A 24,086-nucleotide genomic window follows, 5' to 3' on the forward strand; every position below is an offset into this window, starting at 1 on the left:
TTCACTTGCATTTACAGTAAACACCGTCACTCCGGTTCCTGTAAATACATTGAACGTTTTATTGGATGCCTCCATCAACATGACAGAGCCATCAAAGATTCTTTTTACTTTCAAAATGAAAATCCCAAAGTTGGATTGTCAATTTGAAAATACAAAAAAAAATATCTCCCTCGCAATGGGAGATTCCTCCCATGGAATTGGTCCCTTTTGCAGTTTTCATTGCATATTACCACCATTTTTTATCTGCCGGACACTGAAGTGTAAAATAGGCTGGATGAACACATGATCAAGCCTAGGACGGCACTTACTATATTGGGCTATCGGAGGTGTACGTAGGAAGCGTAGATCGAGTAATCTCCACTGTCTACATAACGGGTATTTTTTCGACTCTAAAAGAGTCTAGTGGAATTTCGCCTAGGGGAGAGAGAACATTGTCGCTGTTGTGACTGAGTACCCTCTCTGCCAAAGTCTAATTTTGGCCTTCAATTAGAAGAGTGTATTTAAACATTAATGACCAAGAGGCTTGACTGAAAAGAAGAGAAAATGAACTAAACCTATTTTTGCAAGATTTTAGGGATAAAATATGAAATTGAAAATGGAACCAGATTGTGATTCGTAGATATGAATTTGATTCAGATTCATTAAAATGTCAAAGTTGTATTATGCTGCTTAAAATGCTTTCCTAATGCAATGAAAATATATTTAAAGTAAGAGAGATAATTTAGAGATATAGTTCCTCACAAATAAAAATCTCGCTTTCTTTGGTACACAAATCCATATGGAATTCTGCTAAAAAATAGGCAAACAGCAGACCTACAGTGCTGTACATGTAATGTAACTATTGTTTATTTTTTAATTGTAATCCCACAAGAAAGAGAAGATTGTACAGAAATGCGGGTATAAACAGCTGGATGTCAGTCTAAGATGCATACAATTATACTGGTCAATGTAGTGATCGTCACCTCTTCTGTCTGTTGGTCGCATCGAGGTGTCTCTGGCAATGTTCTTAGCTGCAGCTGAGTTCGCCTGGTGATGGATGGCACATAGCACTTCACTTCATCCTCGGCTTCTCCTGGCAGCAGCTCTTGTCCTGCAAAATACAACACTCAGTGATCATGCTTGATTTGTAGGTCTCGTCAGAGACAGCTTTAATCTTCTGCTGCTTCATGGTAATTAAGAGGCTACAGAGAGAGGGCTTCGTGCTGATTGGGGCTCCCAGGCCTACTGGTTTTGACAGAGTGTTGGTGGCTTCCCGTTTACTTTGCATGATCTTTAGGGCAGGTGAAAGAGGCAGGGGAGATGCGTTGCGGCAGCAACTTGTCCCCTAGTTGGCAGCTCTAATGATTGGCATCTATTTAAGACAAAGATCAGTGGTCCTCTCCGCACAGGGTGGGATGTGGTACATTTGTGGGCATCTACCACGCTGGAGAGATGAAAAGCAAAGGCAGTGTTGTCCACATCCTGCACCCCCTTCTTTACACACAAATGAAGGTCCACTTGTAAGTGGCAACATTAAACCTGCTTTAAGAGCTCCCAACCATGGCAGCTAGTGAAACACTTTTCAGAGGCAGGGAGTGGTAAATGAAGATGCAGGGTAGCAGTAAATGAAGATGCAGGGTAGCCTGCGGCTTTTTAAAGTAAGTGATTCCTTCTGCCAAGTGTTTGTACTGCTCCTTGAAATAAACGCACAGCAGTACCGAAGAGATATAGATTTACCGCCTTTCAGACCAAGGATGCCATGATGCCAACATCTACCATTAAAGCACTGCACCACAGAGAGCCCCCCCCTGCAATGCCCAAGCCTTCCACTCAAGATCTCTAGGAGCGCCCCCTGGCTAGTGTGTGGCACACTTCTGAAAGCTTGAGGCAGGCACCTTATTTCCTCTAGCCCCTGGGAGTAGTGTGGTCACCTCACCAGCGTTGTCACGCCAAGAACGGTAGAACATGAAAATACCGAGCAAGACAGCATGAACTTCCTGTAGAGCGACAACCTTATTAGCACATTCACAAGGAAACCACTGAAAGGCATTCCTGATCTGTCTAAAGTGCTCCTAATGACGACGAGAACCGGAAGTGCCACATTCTATCTCAATCAGAGCAGTTTATACAAACTCTTCTTCAAGATAATGGCTTTTCTAGAATCTCAAAATATGGAAATATTCGATTTTTATCTCTGATAAAGGTAGCACCATATGCGAGGGTCACAGGTCAGCACGGATCACACGAGAAAGGGGTAAGGACACAGAATGCAGAGAATCCGAGAAGGCTGGCTCATGTATGGGTCTGTGGCCAGGGTCATACTACAGAAATCTTGCATTAGTAGAGTGTTGTTTTAATTACAGGAGGCTTTGGCAACTGAAGCTGTCACTAGACCACACCAAAAAACAAGCATGTGCAATGCAATAGGTTCCGTATTAACCCGATTTTAAGCTATTGGCAATGCAATATCTTAAACTCTCGCAAATGCAAGACCTATTGCATTGCAAATATTTGTTTTACTAGCGCCCCTGCGGCGCTTTCACACTTATGGAGGCCGCGCACTTTTCTTTAGACAAGCCGCGTCTAAAGAAATGGGCGTGTCCTCCATTAAAGTTAAACCGTGGCATGGGGGCTTTGACAAACAGATTTTTTTGGGGGGTAAAAGCAGCCATGCCGTTCTTTCACTTTAATGTCAGCCGCGTACCTTAATTTAGATGCGGTTTGTGAAAAGAAAGTGGAGTGGCCTCCACAAATGTGAAAGCGCCACATGGGTGCTAGATAATAAAATAAATAAATAAGCACGGCCGCTAAATGTGTATCACGCTGCTAAAATAAAAAATTCAAAAGACAGCCACTATACTTGAAGCGGACCGCCATTGGTAAAAATGTGAATAAAAGCGCGAGGCTGCTGCGAGGTAGTGGGAAGAATAGGGGAAGAAGATTCAATAAAATAGTGCTCACCGACCTTTAAAGCAGACCATGCAACAACACCAGTAAAAGGTCTAGTCGTTATAGGAGGTTGGGAGGTAGCAAATGCAGACAAGGCGGTACCAAGGAGGGACTGACAAGCCTAATAACCACTCAGAAGCCAGGGTTTACGAAGGACAATGACACAAGCTAATTAAAAATATGGGCAGAGAGTGGGTGGGGCTTCAAAGCCATACTCCAATATTGCATGCCTCGCAGCAGCGCATGCGCTGCCCAGGCTTGATCTAAAATACGGTAAGAAGATAGGAAAGGTATTACATATATGATGGAAGCACAGATGGGAGCAGTAATCTGGTGGCTAGTTTTGGACTCAGAAGACTGGAGATGTTGTCCAAGATTCTACACTTTAACAAACTGGGTGACCCTGGACAAATCGCTATTTCATTGTTCTTTGTTACGCTTATGTAGCAAACAATGAGCACTTTAAAAACGTGGATTTTAGCATCATCTGTACTAAGAATCGCAGGGGGAATGAGGAGAGCATGGTTCAACTGAGATGTGTATTTAGGACATGGTGTGAGTTTGTTTCATGTGGTTCACAAAGCCTTTGGTGCAGCTGCATCTGCTTCAAGTGTACAGAAGTTGTCGTCCCTGAAGCTCCGGATCAGGGAACGAAGAGCTCAGAGAGTCAGACAAATGAGCACAGAGTACAGCAGAATGCCCCATAGGGGACATAGGAGAAGCACAGGGGCAGAGAGAACTGGGACTCATGTCGGGGGACTCAATTTCACTCATTGGGTTGGGGTGTCACTTCTTGGAGTCGTCTCACTCCTATGAGGCCAACCTCACACCTTGGATCACAGTCGCTTTCTTAGAGTCAAGTCTCATTACTGGTGCATAATATTGCTCCTTGGACCCCACAGAAATCAGTCTTACTCACTGGGTATGAGATTCATGTCTTAATGCACGTGATTCCCTGGGGGCGAGTCTCACACCTTGGTCTTGTCCTTCTCGTATGGGTAAATCACCTTAGTGCTCAGTCTCACCTGTGCTCAGGAAATATGCAGAACCAACCCTGCTTCAAGGGTGAGGGGCACTGACCACAAAGAGATGGAAGGGAGTAGGTAAAGAAAAGAGGCAGTGGGGGATCGCTGAGCAAAAGGACAAAAACAGAGACACCTTTGGTTTGTTACGTAGTTATTTAGGCCAGACCTGAGTAAGGGAGCAGAACCAATTGGGGTGAAAAGGGAAATGGACTAGTGTAGCAGAGCAGGAGGAAACTGGGAAACAGGGGTCTGGACTGGCACAGGGCATGCAATATCGCCTGCTGTCCAGTTGGGGAGAGGATGTGGTCCGTTGGCTAAACTGCCGACTTTGGTGCTGGAAACCAGAGTTCGAGCCTCGAGGTCGCGTCCACATCCTGTGATTCTGGGAAAATCACCTAATCTCCCCGTGCCTGAATGTGTAATGTAAATACGGTGCTCATGTAAAGCGATCCAATACCTTCGCGTCGAGTTCGCGCTATATAAATATGCAAAAAAAAACAAAAAACTGTAAAGCACAGGGACCGGTGGGTGACAATAGAGCAGGTAAGCAGGGGTTTGCCCGTGCTAGCATCAGCTAAAACTCCATGACATTCTGAGGCATGGGGAGTATGGAAAGAGTGACTGTGCCAAAACAAGACACAGGAAACAATTCATCTCTTATAACAAATACCGTAAACTCACCCCATCCAACGCCTTGGTCTTCTCCCTCCTGGATGAATGACCTCCCGTTTTGGGCACTTCTTAGAAAGGTCTGCGCCCCCTTACAACAATCATCAACACATTTCAAACAGAAGTATCTACTAGTCAAGGGGCGGTGGGGGTGGATCAACACAGGGCAATGATAAATGAATGAATTTGCCTGGAAGAAGCAATGTGGGCACTCTCAGGACGTGGCCTCGGACAAACATGGGCGACTAAACATAGTCTGATAGAAAAGAGAGTGAGACACAAATAGCGCCTCTTTTAGGAAGGGGCAGTAATGGGACCCACTCCAGAAAACGGTGGATGTACATTACACTCACTTTTCGTACTACGCCTTCATTTATATTGTGGTGGCAGCCACCACCAGCTCTGCCATCAGTCCCTGACAGGATTGTGGAAATGGAATAGGAAAGGCATCTATTTTATGGTGGTCCCTCCAATGCCATTTCCACTAGTGCCATATTGGAAGAGAGCCGCCATGCAAACAATAGCAGTCTCAGACCGAAAACATGAGACCCACGCAGCGCTTGGGAGATATTTGTTATGTAATCGCTGATGAAAGACCCTGGCTTTGGGGGGTCTGGCTACACGAATAACATGAGTGGCTAACATGGAAGTCCTGCAGCAACAGCGGCTCCACAGGGTCTGGGAGTGGCTATCGCGGGTAAACAAAAAGAGATAATAAGTCTAGAATTGGACATTCATCCACCATTGGCATGGCAGCGAGGGTGCCTCTGCTACAAAAGAGATTCAGGGAGCCAGGCTGTCCAACTTACAGTGCTACGTCAAGAGTTGGCACACTAGACGTGCTTTCTGACCATCAACACCGATCCATGGCATTAGCAACTGGCGATACAGTAACAAATAAACTTTTAGAATTTGCTTCTCCGTTTTTCACTTGAAACTATCTCATAGTGTGCAGTATAACAGTCTGGCAGCAGCAGAACTGCATGTGCTCATGGTTTTCTTTTATAGATATAAATGGAAAAGCCTAATAATCAGCGGGCATGGCTTTTGGTGCTAATGCTCATCAAACAGATGCCTGGGAGGGGGCCGTGTAGGTTGGCAGCTCATCAAACCCCCTTCTCAGCAGTAAAATAAGGAAGGGCTGCAGGCTTCTTCAGGTCGCTCCAATATCTCTTCTATCAGCTGGCCCACGGCACAGCGGCAGCAAAAGTAAAAGATAATCCTAAATGAGCTGCTAATTAAGCTCTCAGTGCAGATGATTAATTAGCAGCAGGACTGCCTTGATGCTGCCAGAGGGCAGTGAGAGACAAACAGAGAGAGAGAGAGAGAGAGAGAGAGAGAGAGAGAGGACTAATTGAGTGAGGATTGACATCACTGGATCATTTGGAAGGTGCAGCATTGAGCACTTATTCAAATTACCGTGTGAGATGAAGAACCAGTAGAGAGCGGTGACCGTCAACAAACAACTCCAATGAGATATGGTCGCCAGCAGACAAGAAAGTACGTGTTAGGCAACACATCAAAACTGTGATCATCAATAACAAATCACTTCACATGAAGATTGCCAACAGACAACATCACCCAATGCGTTATCATCAGCACCAGAAGAATGAAACTCGTCACCAGACAACAAATGAGCACTGTGATCATCAATAACTAATCTCACCATATCATCATATGCAGAAGGCAATAACTCATGTTGTATGAACCAAAATCACAATGCGTTGTCATAAAAAAATTCACATGATCATTAACAGCAAAGGACAAGTTGTGATGATCATTAGGTAACAAATCACAATGAGAGCTCACCATCAGCCCACTGCAAATCACGTTTGACTACCAATCTATATGTTGTCACAAACAGACAAGTACTTACAGTGGATAATCAGCAAATACCAATGCATGATCATTATCATGATCCCTTTTAATGGTGGCACAAGCAGACAACAAATCATGATCTATAATCAGCATCAACAAATACCAATATGTGAAAATGAAAATCGACAAATTCAAGTATTTGTTCCTGAACAACAATTATTTCACATGGTATAATCATTTTCAGCAGACAACAAATTGCAATGAGTGATCAGGAGGCCAAAAATCAATAAATCTATGTCTGATAATTTTCAAGACAACAAATCATATTCAATTAAATCTTGCTTCTTGCATTACTGAACCCATTTTAGGACAAGCCCTACAAAATCTCCAAACTGCATTGCTGTATTCCAGAGCTGATCAGAATAGTGCACTGCATTAGCCATAGACCTGTCTCCAGAGTACGATGAACAAAAAGATACAGAAGCGGAGAGGGTGGACGGTGCACGTTTGTCTTTGTATGTGTCTAAGTATGTGTTTGCCGGACATCTGCATGTCCTAGTCTGTCACACGGCATCACCAAGAGCAATATCAAATAGTTCAATAGGATTTGCAGTGAGAGAACTCATTTGTCAGCTTTTCTTTTCGGAGCATGTATTGAGGATGGACCTACAGTTGTGAACTGGACGCCACAACAGTCACAGGCTTTGATTTTCCTGGGGCGCACGAGAGGGGAAGCTATGTGCAATGAAGCTTCAACTGCTTGGATTTAGGACCCGAAATACAGTGGCCGCTGCTCGCTCAGTGCAAGTGCAGAAAGAGTCCTGAAAGCTGCATTTTGTCCCGGCAAAGAAAACACAGGCTCTTTCCAAGATCATGATTGCCAGGGTATAATTTGGAGGAGAATGGTGAGGGACTATTGCCAAAATGTGTGTTAAGTCCACAATGTAGGCGTTTCAAGTTCAGTCCGACGCCTTCTATAATTCCACGGCCTTGAAAGGGCAGTGATGGGTGGTGTATTAGGTGGCAGACGTCAATGTCGGCACCACCATTAGTAACAATACACGCTATGGTTAACCTCCCGCCATGATATTTGTTTCTCCTAAACGGGCCTCACTATCCAGTTGAAAAATGCAACAGCACCAGCAGGCAACCTTAAACCCAAAGGAAGACCTTGGCCTTTAGGGGAGCATGTTACTGAGGATTTCATGCTCAAAATGTTCACTACAGCAGGAGGAAGCTTACGGGAGATGCACGATGTGTCCCAATGGCATGATCCCGTCACAGATGTGGGCAAACCAACAAATTCATAGCACCAGTCAAGCTGGAGACGAGTCAAGGATCTGGCCTGGCTCCAAGAACCAGAGCATGGGCTGAGCCACCAAGCTAATGGTATGTATATTGTGCAACACATATTGGGTAGAAATATGATAAAAGCTTTTAAATTCAAAAAAGTGTATTTCTTCAAATTTTGAATTTGACTAGATCACTGTACAGTATGGTATTTATTAGAAGCACTAATTTCTAAGCAAGAACACTGAAACAATCATGATTCCCCCTTCCCACTAACAATACCATTAGCAAACTAAGTGCAAGTTCATAATCATGTGCATCCTATATATGTCCTGTACAGTTATTATAGATGGAGCAAAATGACGTATTTCAAGTTGCTCTTAAATGTGATCATTGAGACCAACAAGCATTTGCAATGCAATAGGTCTCGCATTTGCGAGAGTTAGAGCTATTAGTGCTGTAAATGGCAATGTCTTTTACCCATGTGTATTTGTTTTGAGTGTTGTGGCTGGATGTGCTGCTATGTAAATTAGGAAACCATTAAGCTATAATCCTTTCCTTTTCTGTGCGCACGTAAACAAAAGAAATACCGGGAAACAAAGCGCCGCAAAGAGATCAACACTGTACAGCGGCACAATGACATAAGTGAAATACCTTGGAATAACGGTTGGCAATGGTACTTAGTATAAATGAGATTGCAAAACCCAACAAGGATCGGTTGACAACACAATCCCTAGCAAAAACATGAAAGCGCGAGCCGTGCTGAAATAAAATGCGGTGCCCATGCACATCAAATGTATGTGAGTTGCAGCCCGTGAAGCGGGCGCCATGACAATTAAAAAAAAAAAACATAAAAGCGGGTGGCATTTGATGAATGGTTGACTTATGTAATTTAAATGAATGTGAGGGACAGGCTATGAAGAGATGAGGGGCCTTGCTGGAGGGTGGTAGTGAGGGAATCCATTGAGCATGAGTTTATTGTGGGTGTAGCAAACTCGATTTACCACAGACACTTTACCGTTAAAATCATAACCAAGGCGAGACCTAAAAAACATGACCAAACGCATTTTAGAAACAAAAGCCTTAACAGTAAGAGTTAGTAACTAATGAATCATTTACAGCAGCATTATAAAATATGTGTACAAACCTTTAATTACTGATTATAAATTCGACCCACTTGCAGGCCTCATGTTTCTAAACTCTTGGCACCCATCTGTCGAGGTGATGTACTTCCACATCAGACTGGAAGGAAGCATTTGTAATCTCTAAACAGAAGAAGCTGCTTCCTACCAGCGTTTAATGACGACTGCTGATATGTCTCTACTGTTTTACTGCTAATAGAAGAAGGAGGTGGTTACAAATTTTGCTCTACTTTTCCAAAGTTAAATTCGGGTCTAAAGTGAAGGAAAACGTACACAGTAAAAGTTGTCCAAAATAAAATGTATTTTGTTTCCTTCCATTGACAAATAGCTGTGCTGTTTGGGTGCAGCAATCGTTGAGTATTAGCCCGTTCGTCATTCTGCAGACACCAAATGTGACATGAAACATGATCACAAAGTGGATTAGCTCCGTGTTTGCACAACACCGTGGCGCAGCTTTAAAAACACGCCCCAGCGTTGTGGAACTATCAGTTTGACACTCGCACACGGAAGCCTTAATGTTTCAAAATCAAAACCAAGGAAGGACTACAATAGCACCGCCTTCATAAAACGCAGGTTAGATACTGGCTGCAGGGATCTGTGATACAGAACACTGTGCGGTTCTGTACCACTGCATTTAATCTTGTCCTTGTGTAAATTAAGGGCATCACTGGTCTAAACTGATATAACCCAGGATATAACCCAACTAATGTTGTTCAGAGAAGACCTTGACAAAAATAAAAAATAAACCAAAAATGTTAGTTTCCCCACCCCAAGTGGGACTCGAACCCATAACCCCTCCACTTAGGAGGCCAGTGCCTTAACCATTAGACCACAAATCTCCTATGTAAATTGTGAAACCATTAAGCTGTAACCCTTTCCTTTTTGGTGCGCACATGAACAAAAGAAATATCGGGAAACAAAGTGCCGCAAAGAGATTAACACTGTACAGCGGCACAATGAGATAAGTGAAATATTGTCGCGGAACGACGATACGCTACGCACTAACCGGCGAACAAAGCTCCGAGATATGCCGCACAGATGCCAGGACCACATAAAGCCCAGCATGTGCCCGCTAGTACACAATCCAGTCCACATGGGCGTGCCAACAAGGAGACTTAAACAAACAAGTGCGAGCGGAGGAAAGCTGCTTCCTCCCAGTGCTTAATGACGACTGCTGATATGTCTCTACTGTATTACTGCTCATAGAAGAAGGAGGCGGTTACAAATTTTTGCTCTACTTTTCCAAAGTTAAATTCGGGTCTAAAGTGAAGGAAAACGTACACAGTAAAAGTTGTCCAAAATAAAATGTATTTTGTTTCCTTCCATTGACAAATAGCAGTGCTGTTTGGGTGCAGCAATCGTTGAGTATTAGCCCGTTCGTCATTCTGCAGACACCAAATGTGACATGAAACATGATCACAAAGTAGATTAGCTCCGTGTTTGCACAACACCGTGGCGCAGCTTTAAAAACACGCCCCAGCGTTGTGGAACTATCAGTTTGACACTCGCACACGGAAGCCTTAATGTTTCAAAATCAAAACCAAGGAAGGACTACAATAGCACCGCCTTCATAAAATGCAGGTTAGATACTGGCTGCAGGGATCTGTGATACAGAACACTGTGCGGTTCTGTGCCACTGCATTTAATCTTGTCCTTGTGTAAATTAAAGGCATCACTGGTCTAAACTGATATAACCCAACTAATGTTGTTGAGAGAAGACCCTGACAAAAATAAAAAGTTAACCAGAATTGTTTGTTTCCCCACCCCAAGTGGGACTCGAACCCGTAACCCCTCAGCTTAGGAGGCCAGTGTCTTAACCATTATGCCACAAAGCTGATATAGACGTTACAAAACCATTAAGCTGTAATTGTATTCTCTTCTGTGCGCACGTGAACAAAAGAAATACCGGGAAACAAAGTGCCGCAAAGAGATTAACACTGTACAGCGGCACAATGATATAAGTGAAGTATTGTCACGGAACACAATCCAGTCCACATGGGCGTAAACAAACAAGTGCGAGCGGAAGAATACTGTAGTTAGGCGCCGCTGCTTCGGGACTACACGGAAGTTCTTAACGGATCAACAGCCAACAGAATGCAAGATAAGAAGAGCAATGCCACAGTTCAACGAATCGCAAGCGGTATGACAAACTAAATGGACTTTCACCCAACATAGAGATTACTTTATGTCTCGCTGAGACAGCGCATGCAGCGCATGCGCTGCCAAGGCGAGACCTAAAAAGGGGGACAATGAAGTAAAACAATTGCCTAGGCTCACGCATTCAGGATACGAAGACAAGCCTAGAAAGGTAACTGGGTTTCAGACAACACAGTGTTTGTTGGATGCAGACTGCGCCTCGCGTCGGTACCGCATGCATTCCCTCGACACAAGCTTATCCTTCGAGCAGGAATGATCCTTCCAGAGCCGCACAGGACTCATAACGTCGCTAGTCGGTGGTTTTTTTGTTGGTTTTACATAACGTGAACTCGACACGAAGTTAGCACGCTTTACATGAGCACCAGTTACATTACATAAGGATGCATTTGGATCCGCATTCCAAGACCCGCACTGGAGGGAATCACATAGCTGACACACATCGAATGAAGCACAGTTAATCTGACAGAATTCAGAACCCTTAGATTGAGTGCTACTGTGCACACGGTGCGTTGAAGTGCCTACTTTGGCGCTGAAGAGCTTACCTTGGCGTTGAAGTGCTGAGCTTGGCGTGAAAGCGCTGAATACCTTCCTTGTCACACTTCTTTTCTTTTATGCCACTCTCTAGCTGAGATTCTAAGAATCGGTTTTACAGTAACCTGTCTTTATACTACAACCTCCTACATAGTGAGCATACTATTGTGAAAGCCTGCCAGCTCAGGTCAACTCACACCTAAAACCCATACACAGGTAACGCACAGGTCCTCACGTACAACCGGCCCTCTTAACATACATAAGTTAAAGGTACACACTTTCCTCCCACACACAGTTCGGACCAGAACATTATTGTCTTTTCAGCTACTTGAATTTGATTGGACAAGTACAAAAAACACAGTTTTGTTAAAAATCCCAAAAGAATTCACTACATATTACGAGCTACATACCAGTTATGTTTAAAACCAGATAATAGTTATGGAGCAGATTTCATAGGGCAGCGGGTGAACCATGTCACCTGTTAAAGGACGAGCTGAGAAAATTGTGGGGATCTAGAAACTCAGCTGTGCCTTTTTTTTACTTAACACAAAAAAATCTATTCTTATCTGCCGATTTTCACGCAAAGTTATGATTACCGATAGAAATATATCACACATATACTCAGAAATTTTTACTCTGCCATTTTTAAAACCAGGAGCACAAGTTGTGGATAATGTCCTGCGACTCTCAGGCAAATTAGGGTAAAATGCACAAAAAAGTAATTTCAGGGTTCATTGACATATGCTAAAGTTTTTCACAGAGCTGCTGCATTTAAAGAGTTCACCAACATTGCAAACGCGCCGAATTCTATTTAAGTCTTGCAGTTATATGCGCGTGCCTTATCCCTAAATAGGAAATGGCACTTTTAAGCTTTATAAGCAAGTGAGTTTATTGTGTATGAAATCATTGAGAACCATGACGATTATCTACAAAGTTACAACTTTGTGCGTTTGTCTAACATTTTCAAAAGCACATCCTGAGCCCCCCCCACCTCAAAGTAACCATGGTCTTACCAGTGGTTCTACGATGACAGAAGATTCACCATACTAATTACAAATACCTTCTGTAGCTGAGGCAATTTGTGTACTTAGCCTATACATTTTGTGCAAACAAGCTGAATCTGTGTGTACCATAGTGTTTTACGAGTTGGGGGCCACTGTGCTTTCTAAAAATGAAATAGCCAGGGCCACAGCATCACACATATTTCAAGCGCTGAGACCAATGCAGGTCTGCTTCAACCAATCATTGGATTTATAAAGCGCACAGCTACTCGGAGGGTGTTCCGGCGATAACTAGGTCTGTAGACAAATCGTACACAAGCAGGTTATCTAAATGCATTTTGAAACAGCCAAAGCTTCAAGGGGCGTTTGGAGGAACATTCGTCCTCTATTGAGTGGAAGAGCAGAGGAAGAAAGTCCCATTTGGTTGCTGCGAGGAATGAAATGGATGGATCGCCGATCTTTTCCCTCTTAGTCCTCGGGACCACTGCCACGAGTGCATCAAAAGAGCGCAGAGATTGGGCCGGCTAATAAGACTTATTCCTTTCTGTTAGACCTGGCACCTTGGCGTGAGTTTCCCTTCCACTTTTTGCTGATGTGCCTCATTGTGTTTTGTTGGTGTTAGCTGCTCAGGGCACTGTGCCACTGCTAATCAGTGCCACAGTGCAAGTGCTCCCTTTGAAAAGTGTATACATTGATTGGTGTCCATGATTGGTTCATTTGGTTTACTGTCAGCCCCTAGTAAAGTGCATCAGGAGTGCCAGGGCTTGTAAATACAAATACCGCTGGTGGGCTTGCAGCACTGGTTGTGCCACCCACAGAAGCGGCCTAGTAAAATGTGTCTAGGGTCTGCTACTGCAGAACCTGCGCGCGGTCTGGTACTGTCGCGCTGACTGCGCAAGTGCACCCACTTGCCAGTCCCTAAACCTTCCCTTAACTACATATTAGTCACCCCTCTGGTAGGCCCAAGGGCAGGGTGCATTGTAGGCCTAAGGTAGGACATGCCCTGATGTGTGTGGCATGTCTTAATGGGGAATTACAGCCATTTTTCATTTTTCACTATTGAAGGCTACCTGCTCTCCATAGGCCAGAATGGGCTGCTGGAGTCACTACACGCTGTGACCCCAGTGGACTCATAGAGCATGGTAGAATGTCAAGTTTAGTATGCCTGAACTCAGAATAATAAAATACTTCTTTTAGTAAAGTTTATTTTAATATCCTGTGTTTGTAAATACTACTTTTAGAAAATTAGTATTTACTGACCTTGCCATTTCAGTCCGCCTCTGCTATGTATGTGTCTTCTGCCTAGCAACAGGAGACAGGCTGGCTGCCAGGTGGTGGGTAGAGAGATTACACCAGGATGGGTGGGAGGAGTACACCTTGACTCTTGACTAGACCTGTGCTCTGCCACCACAAAGCCGGCTCCGCCCCCTGTGGAGCGGCTGATGTCTCTGCCCTGCTGCTGAAAGGAAAGAGCAGAGTCACCACAACAAAGTGCTCCAAAACTGGACTGAGCCAGGCCCAGGCCCCCTGGCGACAAAGAACAAAAGATTTGCGCTTTAAAAGAAGGAGCCCTGCTCCTAAGAAATCAGATCCTGTTTACGCAACGACGAACCTCTGCCTGAAGGAGAAGGACCTGGAGAAGCTGAAGGAGGAATACTGTCTCTCTGCCTGAGAGACTGGCCTGCAGTGGGTGCCTGTCTGCTGGAAGGAGAGGAAAAGACTGAAAGAAAAGACTTTGATTCAACTTGTGCTGAACTATCTCCAAGTGCTTGCTAGAGAACTTGCCTCCTGAACTGCGCCCCAGGAACATTGGGCGATACCCCCCCCTTGAGGAAGAAGAGACTGCCGGGGGTGGTTCTGCACCGCTGACCCCGGAGAACCTTGTGCCTTAATCCCGCTGAGCAACGCGACTTCTGCCGCTGGAGCAGCTGTGAGCATCGTGACGGCCCACAAGCCTAAACAAATTAAGCAACTGCCCCCTCGAGCCGTCGCTCGCAAAGTAAGGAGGAGATCCCTGTGTCCAAGCATCGAGCCCTGCGACCCCCCCCCCCCCCCCCGGGCCGCAAAAATCACCGTGAGGACCTGTGCGCACTGTTCGCCCCAACCGGACGAAGCCGACAGCGCGCTGCGCTGAGATATCGCCCCCAGGCTGCCCCTCTTGCCTCTGCCCTCGCTGGTGTGCTAGGAAGTTGAGGAGTGCCCCCACGAAGCATCATCGTCCACGGAGGAGCCGGGACCAAGACGCGACGTGGGACACTCGTGTTTGACATCTGCACGCCACTGCGAACACTCCCCGTAAAAGAACAAAGGTATTTTGCCAAAGCGCTGAGGTACGGTCTGTACCTGCTTTGTACGGTACGTACCTGCTTTGTACGGTGCGTCCCTGCCTTTACAGTATTACTGGCTGGGGCGCTGTCATACGGCCCGTAAATGCCTTGGTGCGGTGCGTCTCTGCCTTTGAAGGATTTTGTGCTTTGTGCACTGGTACGGCCCGTACTCGACTCCGTACGAGCCGTACCTGCTTTGCCGTACTGTATTGAAGCCTATTGCTGGTGCTCACGCAGGAAGCGTGAGGGTTGAAAGGGGGCGTACTAGATGGGTACGACGCGTACCTACGTCAGTACGGTCCGTACGGCTTCAGTTCGAGTACGCGTGCTCACGCGAGAAGCGTGGGAAACGGCAAGCGTACTCCTGCTCACGCGAGAAGCGTGAGAAACGGCAAGGCACTTTAAAAACCTTGCCCAGAGCATAGCAAAGGTGCTACGAAGTGCCCAGAAACCCTTTTTACAACTGTGGACTGCCCTTAAGCATTGGAGAGTAACTGGATTAAGATTCACCAAGAGAACTGTATTTGTGCAACCTGCCTGAAAGAAACCTTTTATATAAAGACTTCTATTTTTGATAAATACAGCCTTGTGTCTTTGTGTGGTGGGGTGGTGATTATTGTGTGGGACAACTTGAACGCTTAACGCTTAACCTAATGCCCTCTGGAAATTTAGCCTGACTGCTCGCGCCACGTTACCTAGAGGGTGAGCAGGGGTTATTTTTAAAGAGGTGGTTCTTTGCCCTGACTTAGAGGAAAGGGTCCCTGCTTGTCGCAAGTGCATACCTGCGCCAACCGGTGCGGATTTACGGATTTGCGTTCTTGCTGTCTGCGCAGTGATTACTAACCATTGCACAGTGGACAGTCCAGTAGCTAAAGCCACAGAACTTTTAAAAATTTCAATTTTCGCTTGCCAAGTAAAGAAGATCCCTTGCGTTTGAAGCCATGCCGGGCTCAAACAGCACAGCATCTGAAGCCTCTGGAATGGAATGGGAATGGGATGACTCAGAGCTGGACAACTACAAAAAAAAACAACTCAAGTTTTTCTGCCTGAAGTTCAAGGTTCCACATGCAGGATGCAGGAACAAAACAGATCTCTGCAAGGCGCTGAAAGCCTGGATAGAATCAAGGGGTGCAGCTGATGAGGTTGTACCTGAGGTTGTGCCAGTGGAGCCAGCAGAGAGCATCCACAGCTTTGGCAGAGACCTGTCGCCAGGGGAGCTGGCAGACAGACAGGCCGCAAGAGAACAAGAGGTCACCTTGGCGAAACTGAAACTGGCTCTGGAAGAGAAGAAAATAGCTCTGGAAGAAAGAAAGATTCTGATGGAGCACGACGCCAGAATGAGAGAACTGGCGATAAAAGAGAAAAGTTTGGAGAACACTCCCTCTGGTGGCAGCGCAACGCCGGTGCAGGTAGAGTCAAGGGTGTACATACCAAAAGATGTAGTTAAAGAGTTCTACAAGAATGATGACATAGGGCAATGGTTCCGGGCCTATGAGATAGCCATGTCCTCCCACCGGGTCCCTGAGAAAGATTGGGGAGCGGGGTTGTGGGGACGGTTCCTCAGTGAGGGGCGGGACACACTTTTAGATTTGCCCTTTGACATGCAGACTTCTTACCCCCACATGAAAGAAGCTTTAATGACCAGATATGGGCTAACTCCTGAATTGTATAGACAGAGGTTCAGGGGGTGCACCAAGATTGCGGGGAGTACGTATGTGGAGTATGTGACCTTTTTCTGCAGAGCACTGGATGGCTGGGTGAAGGGTAGCAAAGTAGATGATCACCAAGGTCTCTTTGATTTAATTGCATGGGAGTACTTGTCGCTTAATTGTTTTCCTGAGCTACGCCAACACCTGATAGATAGCAAGCTGACTAACCCTAGGAAGCTTGCAGAAGAGGCGGACCGCTGGGTCAGCACCAGGGTCCATAAGGGTCACGTGGGAGACTCCGCCAAGGGTGAGCAGGGTCCCCAGCAGAAGAGTGGGGGGGACAAGGGAAAACAGAAAGGGTTCCAAAAAGGCCCACAAAGTAATCCCCAAGGGAACCAGCAGAAAGGTTCTCAGCCTCCCCCAACCCCGAAGCCGACAGGGTCCCGACAGGTAAACCTGTTACCAAGGGGCCCCCTCAATGTTATAAATGTGGTGAGCTAGGTCACTTTGCCAGTGATCCCAAGTGTCGCCAGTATGTAAAACCTGCACCCACTGGTGCTCTACCGAAGCAAGTGGCTACAGTAGCCTTTGGGGAAGAGGTAGAAGTCCCAGGTGGGTGGGACCCCGTCCAAATGACCTTAGTCTCGCTAGGAGACAGTGAGATGGTCCCCCAAGCCAACTTGCCCTCTAACACTAAGAAATATGGGCAAGTGGTGACCGTCAATGGGAAGAAGGTAGAGGCTCTTAGAGACACAGGAGCCAGCGTGACTGCAGTGCGGCAGCACCTGGTATCTCAAGAGCAGGTCGTACCCCATGCCTATTGTCGGGTTGTCAATGCTGACAACACAGAGAGTAATTGTCCAATGGCTCAAGTTCCCTTTGAGTGGGGGGGGGTCTCTGGAACTCTGCAAGTCGCTGTGAGAACTGCCATGCCTGTAGGCTGTCTCCTAGGGAATGACTTGGAGAGCTCCCCTTGGGAAAAGGTGGAGAAGACAGCCCATCTGCGGATGGTGGGTTTACCTGATTGGGCGTGCGTGACCACCCGGTCAATGGCAGCCAGTAGGGGTGTTGAAGGGACCCTGGAGCCTGAGGAAGAGGCCCAGGAACCGGCCTTAGAGAGAGGGCAAGGGAGGCATGGGAAACCGTCTCCTGAAGTTCCCACGGCCCAGGAGGAAGTAGACCTTGAGGGGGATGCCCTGGAGCCTACCGGGGAACAGATAGCCGAACTGGGGGACCTGCCTGAGCTGACCCATTGGCAGACAGAAGGAGTCCCCTCCAGGGAGGAATTCTGCAGGGAGCAGAAAGAGTGCCCCTCTCTAGAGGGTATGCGGCAGCAGGCTGCAGCCCAGGCCAATGGTGATCAGTCCGGAACTCACTTAATCTACTGGGAGAACAACCTCCTGCACTCAGAGCCTAAGGTTGCTGAACCTGGGTCAGCCCGTGCGCTGGTGGTACCCCAGAAGTTCAGAGCCTTCCTACTGGGGCTGGCTCACGACGTTCCGTTAGCAGGACATTTGGGGCAGGACAAGACCTTTGAGAGGCTCGTCACCCACTTCTATTGGCCCCAAATGCGCAGGAGTTCTGACACTCACTGCAGGACATGCCAGACTTGCCAGGCAAGTGGCAAGAGTGGAAGGAAGCTGAAAGCTCCACTCCAACCTTTCCCTGTGGTCAGTACCCCATTCCAGCGAGTGGGGATTGACATTGTGGGGCCACTGGACCCCAAGACAGCCATGGGCAACAGGTTTATCCTGGTCTTGGTGAACCATGCCACCCGGTACCCTGAAGCCATCCCTCTGAGGACAGTGACAGCCCCCGTGGTGGGACGGGCACTGATGGGAATTTTCTCACAAGTAGGATTCCCTCTAGAGGTGGTGTCCGACAGGGGGACCAATTAAATATCGAAATATATGAAATCCCTTTGGCAAGAGTGTGGTGTGACATACAAGTTCACCACCCCTTACCATCCCCAAGGAAACGGGTTGGTTGAGCGCTTCAACCGAACCCTAAAAGGCATGATTATGGGTCTTGAGGAACCCATGAGGCGGAAGTGCGACGTCCTCTTACCATGCCTACTCTTTGCGTACCGTGAGGTGCCACAAAAGTCTCTGGGGTTCAGTCCCTTTGAGCTTTTGTATGGCCACCCAGTACGAGGACCTCTTAGTCTGGTCAAGGAAGGCTGGGAGCAATCTCCCAGGAAACCTCCCCAGAATGTATTTAGTTACATGCTGGCCTTCAGGAACCAGACTAGGCGTTTCAGGCAACTTGCTGAGGCAAATCTGGAAGCCAGCCAGGAGGAAATGAAGCGGTGGTACGACCAGAATGCCACTCTGGTTGAGCTTCAACCTGGTCAAAAGGTATGGGTCCTGGCCCCTGTGGAGCCTTGTGCACTCCAGGACAAGTGGACAGGACCCTTTGAGATTGTGGAGCGCAAGAGTTCTGTCACCTACTTGGTGAACTTGCAGTCTCCTAGGAACCCCTTGAGGTACTCCATGTCAATCGACTGAAGCCCCACTTGGAGAGGTCCGAAGTGGGCATGCTCTTGGCCACAGATGATGGGACGGAGGAGGAGTCTGAGCCTCTTCCTGACCTCTTGGTAGCCTCAGAGCGAGACCGGTCAGTGGATGGAGTTAACCTCTCACCCACCCTGACCCCTGAGCAACAGGATAACTGCCGCCAGCTGCTGGGGCAGTTTCCTGACCTGTTCTCCCTGGTTCCTGGTATCACAGATTGGTGCGTCCATGATGTGGATACAGGAGACAGCTTACCTGTGAAGTACAAAGCTTACAGGGTAACTGACAGGGTCAGAGCCTGCATCAAAGAGGACGTCTCAAAGATGCTTGCCCTTGGGGTGGTTGAGTCCTCCAGCAGTCCTTGGGCCAGCCCAGTGATCTTGGTCCCAAAGGCTGCGGCGCCGGGTGCCACACCCGAACTCCGGTTCTGTGTGGACTACCGAGGACTCAATTCAGTCACGAAGACTGACGCGCACCCCATCCCCAGAGCTGATGAGCTCATCGATCGGTTAGGGGCTGCCCGGTACCTCAGCACGTTTGATCTAACGTCTGGGTACTGGCAGATCGCCTTAACTGATGGGGCCAAAGAGAGGTCCGCATTCTCCACACCAGATGGGCATTTCCAGTTCCGGGTTATGCCATTTGGGATGAAGAATGCCCCTGCCACCTTCCAGAGGTTGGTCAACCAGGTGTTGGCTGGGCTGACCGAGTTCAGCGCAGCATACCTGGATGACATCGCAGTGTTCAGTGGCACATGGAAAGAACACCTTCAACATCTCTGGGAAGTGTTGATGGCACTGCGCAAGGCAGGCCTCACGATCAAGGCAAGCAAGTGTCAGATCGGGCACTTGGGACACCAGGTGGGGAGCGGCCAGGTGGCGCCCCTACAACCCAAGATAGAAACCATCCTGGCTTGGGAGCTCCCAAAGACCCAGACGGAGGTGAGGGCCTTTTTAGGACTCACTGGGTACTACAGGAGGTTTGTCAAGGGGTATGGCAGCATCGTTCCCCCCTTGACAGAGCTGACTTCGAAGAAGCAGCCCAGAAAAGTGATATGGACTGACACCTGTCAGAAGGCCTTTGACACCCTGAAAACTGCCATGTGCACGGCGCCCATGCTCTTGGCTCCTGACTTCTCCAAAGAATTCCTAGTGCAGACAGACGCATCAGAGCATGGTGTAGGGGCTGTTCTCTCACAGATGACTGAGGAGGGCTGGGACCAACCTGTAGCCTTCATAAGTAGGAGGTTACTTCCACGGGACAAAAAGGTGGAGTGCGATAGAGCGAGAAGCATTTGCTGTGGTCTGGGCGCTGAAGAAGCTGAGGCCCTACTTGTTTGGGACTCACTTCCGGGTTCAGACCGACCACAGGCCCCTCAGATGGCTGATGCAAATGAGGAGTGAGAACCCAAAACTGTTGAGGTGGTCCATCTCCCTACAGGGTATGGACTTTACGGTGGAGCATCGCCCTGGCACAGATCACGCCAATGCTGACGGTCTGTCCAGGTTTTTCCACCTTAGTGAAGAGGAACTCCCTGGGATAGGGTTGTTCCCCCCACATTTCAGCTGGAGGGGACACGTGTTAGACCTGGCACCTTGGCGTGAGTTTCCCTTCCACTTTTTGCTGATGTGCCACATTATGTTTTGTTGGTGTTAGCTGCTCAGGGCACTGTGCCACTGCTAATCAGTGCAACAGTGCAAGTGCTCCCTTTGAAAAGTGTATACATTGATTGGTGTCCATGATTGGTTCATTTGGTTTACTGTCAGCCCCTAGTAAAGTGCACCAGGAGTGCCAGGGCTTGTAAATACAAATACCGCTGGTGGGCTTGCAGCACTGGTTGTGCCACCCACAGAAGCGGCCTAGTAAAATGTGTCTAGGGTCTGCCACTGCAGAACCTGCGCGCGGTCTGGTACTGTCGTGCTGACTGCGCAAGTGCACCCACTTGCCAGTCCCTAAACCTTCCCTTAACTACATATTAGTCACCCCTCTGGTAGGCCCAAGGGCAGGGTGCATTGTAGGCCTAAGGTAGGACATGCCCTGATGTGTGTGGCATGTCTTAATAGTGAATTACAGCCATTTTTCATTTTTCACTATTGAAGGCTACCTGCACTCCATAGGCCAGAATGGGCTGCTGGAGTCACTACACGCTGTGACCCCAGTGGACTCATAGAGCATGGTAGAATGTCAAGTTTAGTATGCCTGAACTCAGAATAATAAAATACTTCTTTTAGTAAAGTTTATTTTAATATCCTGTGTTTGTAAATACTACTTTTAGAAAGTTAGTATTTACTGACCTGGCCATTTCAGTCCGCCTCTGCTATGTGTGTGTGTTCTGCCTAGCAACAGTGAAGAGCAGGGCTGGGGAATTCCAGGAGACAGGCTGGCTGCCAGGTGGTGGGTAGAGAGATTACATCAGGATGGGTGGGAGGAGTACACCTTGACTCTTGAATAGACCTGTGCTCTGCCACCACCAAGCCGGCTCCGCCCCCTGTGGAGCGGCTGATGTCTCTGCCCTGCTGCTGAAAGGAAAGAGCAGAGTCACCACAACAAAGTGCTCCAAAACTGGACTGAGCCAGGCCCAGGCCCCCTGGCGACAAAGAACAAAAGATTTGCGCTTTAAAAGAAGGAGCCCTGCTCCTAAGAAATCAGATCCTGTTTACGCAACGACGAACCTCTGCCTGAAGGAGAAGGACCTGGAGAAGCTGAAGGAGGAATACTGTCTCTCTGCCTGAGAGACTGGCCTGCAGTGGGTGCCTGTCTGCTGGAAGGAGAGGAAAAGACTGAAAGAAAAGACTTTGATTCAACTTGTGCTGAACTATCTCCAAGGGCTTGCTAGAGAACTTGCCTCCTGAACTGCGCCCCAGGAACATTGGGCGCTACCCCCACCCCCCCCCCCCCCTTGAGGAAGAAGAGACTGCCGTGGGTGATTCTGCACCGCTGACCCTGGAGAACCTTGTGCCTTAATCCCGCTGAGCAACGCGACTTCTGCCGCTGGAGCAGCTGTGAGCATCGTGACGGCCCGCAAGCCTAAACAAAGTAAGCAACTGCCCCCTCGAGCCGTCGCTCGCAAAGTAAGGAGGAGATCCCTGTGTCCAAGCATCGAGCCCTGCGACCCCCCCCCGGGCCGCAGAAATCCCCGTGAGGACCTGTGCGCACTGTTCGCCCCAACCGGACGAAGCCGACAGCGCGCTGCGCTGAGATCTCGCCCCCAGGCTGCCCCTCTTGCCTCTGCCCTCGCTGGTGTGCTAGGAAGTTGAGGAGTGCCCCCACGAAGCATCATCGTCCACGGAGGAGCCGGGACCAAGACGCGACGTGGGACACTCGTGTTTGACATCTGCAGGCCGCCGCGAACACTCCCCATAAAAGAACAAAGGTATTTTGCCAAAGCGCGCTGAGGTACGGTCTGTACCTGCTTTGTACGGTGCGTCCCTGCCTTTACAGTATTACTGGCTGGGGCGCTGTCATACGGCCCGTAATTGCCTTGGTGCGGTGCGTCTCTGCCTTTGAAGGATTTTGTGCTTTGTACCCTGGAACGGCCCGTACTCGACTCCGTACGAGCCGTACCTGCTTTGCCGTACTGTATTGAAGCCTATTGCCAGTGCTCACGCGGGAAGCGTGAGGGTTGAAAGGGGGCGTACTAGACGGGTACGACGCGTACCTACGTCAGTACGGTCCGTACGGCTTCAGTTCGAGTACGCGTGCTCACGCGAGAAGCGTGGGAAACGGCAAGCGTACTCCTGCTCACACGAGAAGCGTGAGAAACGGCAAGGCACTTTAAAAACCTTGCCCAGAGCATAGCAAAGGCGCTACGAAGTGCCCAGAAACCCTAAGAAGCTGATTTTAAGTAGAACTGTGCAATTTTTTACAACTGTGGACTGCCCTTAAGCATTGGAGAGTAACTGGATTAAGATTCACCAAGAGAACTGTATTTGTGCAACCTGCCTGAAAGAAACCTTTTATATAAAGACTTCTATTTTTGATAAATACAGCCTTGTGTCTTTGTGTGGTGGGGTGGTGATTATTGTGTGGGACAACTTGAACGCTTAACCTAATGCCCTCTGGAAATTTAGCCTGACTGCTCGCGCCACGTTACCTAGAGGGTGAGCAGGGGTTATTTTTAAAGAGGTGATTCTTTGCCCTGACTTAGAGGAAAGGGTCCCTGCTTGTCGCAAGTGCATACCTGCGCCAACCAGAGACCCCGGATTCTAACACTTTCAATAAGGTACCGAGGCCCAGAGTGGTAGACGGTTCTATGAGTCGGGGCAAGACGGTTAAACCTGATTTTATCTTTGATGGGAAGCCAGTGTAGCTCCTTAAGATACTGCTGCATGAGGCTTCTTTTAGGCGCTTTTAAAAGAAGCCGAGCTACCACGCACTGGATGACCTGCAGTCTTTTCAGTTGATGTGCTCCCAATAAAGAGCGATTCTCATAGTCAAGTCGAGACGTGACAATGGCATGAATTATCCTTTGCTGATAATGCCCGGCAGAAGATAGAGGAATTTCTTCAAGGTTCTCAGAAGGTTATAGCACATGCCAACAACAGCACTAACCTGAGTGTTCAAAGAGATTTTATAAACCCTAATCCTGCAATTCACGTCTCCCAACCCCCATAGCTCTAAATTGATTCCCATCACATCAGGGATTCAAATATGAGAAATGCAAGCTATGGAAACAATATTTCTGCTATCCTTCTGAGTAATTTAAGCAATGCTAAAACCTCATTGGGTTCTTTAACTGAAGTCAATGACAGCAGCTGCCATTTTAGAAAGCACCAGTTCTCATTTAGAGAAGCACACTTGCGTCGGCCATCTTGGTATTTGAACAGGTTATTCAAGAAACACATACATCTCTACGTATTGCACAAACACCAACTAAATTATTGCACCAACCATTCATTTTTTTAACAGAGGGCGTTGTGACGTAGCGTGGGTGGACAGAGAAGCCAATAGCCAAGAATTTGAGGCGAAACTGTCAATAAATTGTAAATCAAAGCAATTGATACTGGCAAGTTTAACTCGAGAGATGTGAGCATTTT

General features: G+C 47.7%; 1 protein-coding gene across 2 annotated transcripts in view; it reads right to left on the reverse strand.

The window, feature by feature from the left end:
* IFTAP (intraflagellar transport associated protein) overlaps nt 1-24,086 on the reverse strand; it is a 224,812-nt gene that overhangs the window by 75,246 nt on the left and 125,480 nt on the right. For both annotated transcript variants that reach the window (XR_014978711.1, XM_085643471.1), the window contains exon 6: nt 963-1,090. Coding sequence is in view for 1 of the 2 variants with exons in the window: in XM_085643471.1 (XP_085499597.1) it covers nt 963-1,090 (128 nt within the window). In the remaining variant the exon portion in view is untranslated. The remainder of the gene's footprint in view (nt 1-962; nt 1,091-24,086) is intronic.

Source organism: Triturus cristatus, chromosome 3_1 (genome assembly GCF_964204655.1).
Source record: "Triturus cristatus chromosome 3_1, aTriCri1.1, whole genome shotgun sequence".
NCBI classification, from domain to species: domain Eukaryota; kingdom Metazoa; phylum Chordata; class Amphibia; order Caudata; family Salamandridae; genus Triturus; species Triturus cristatus.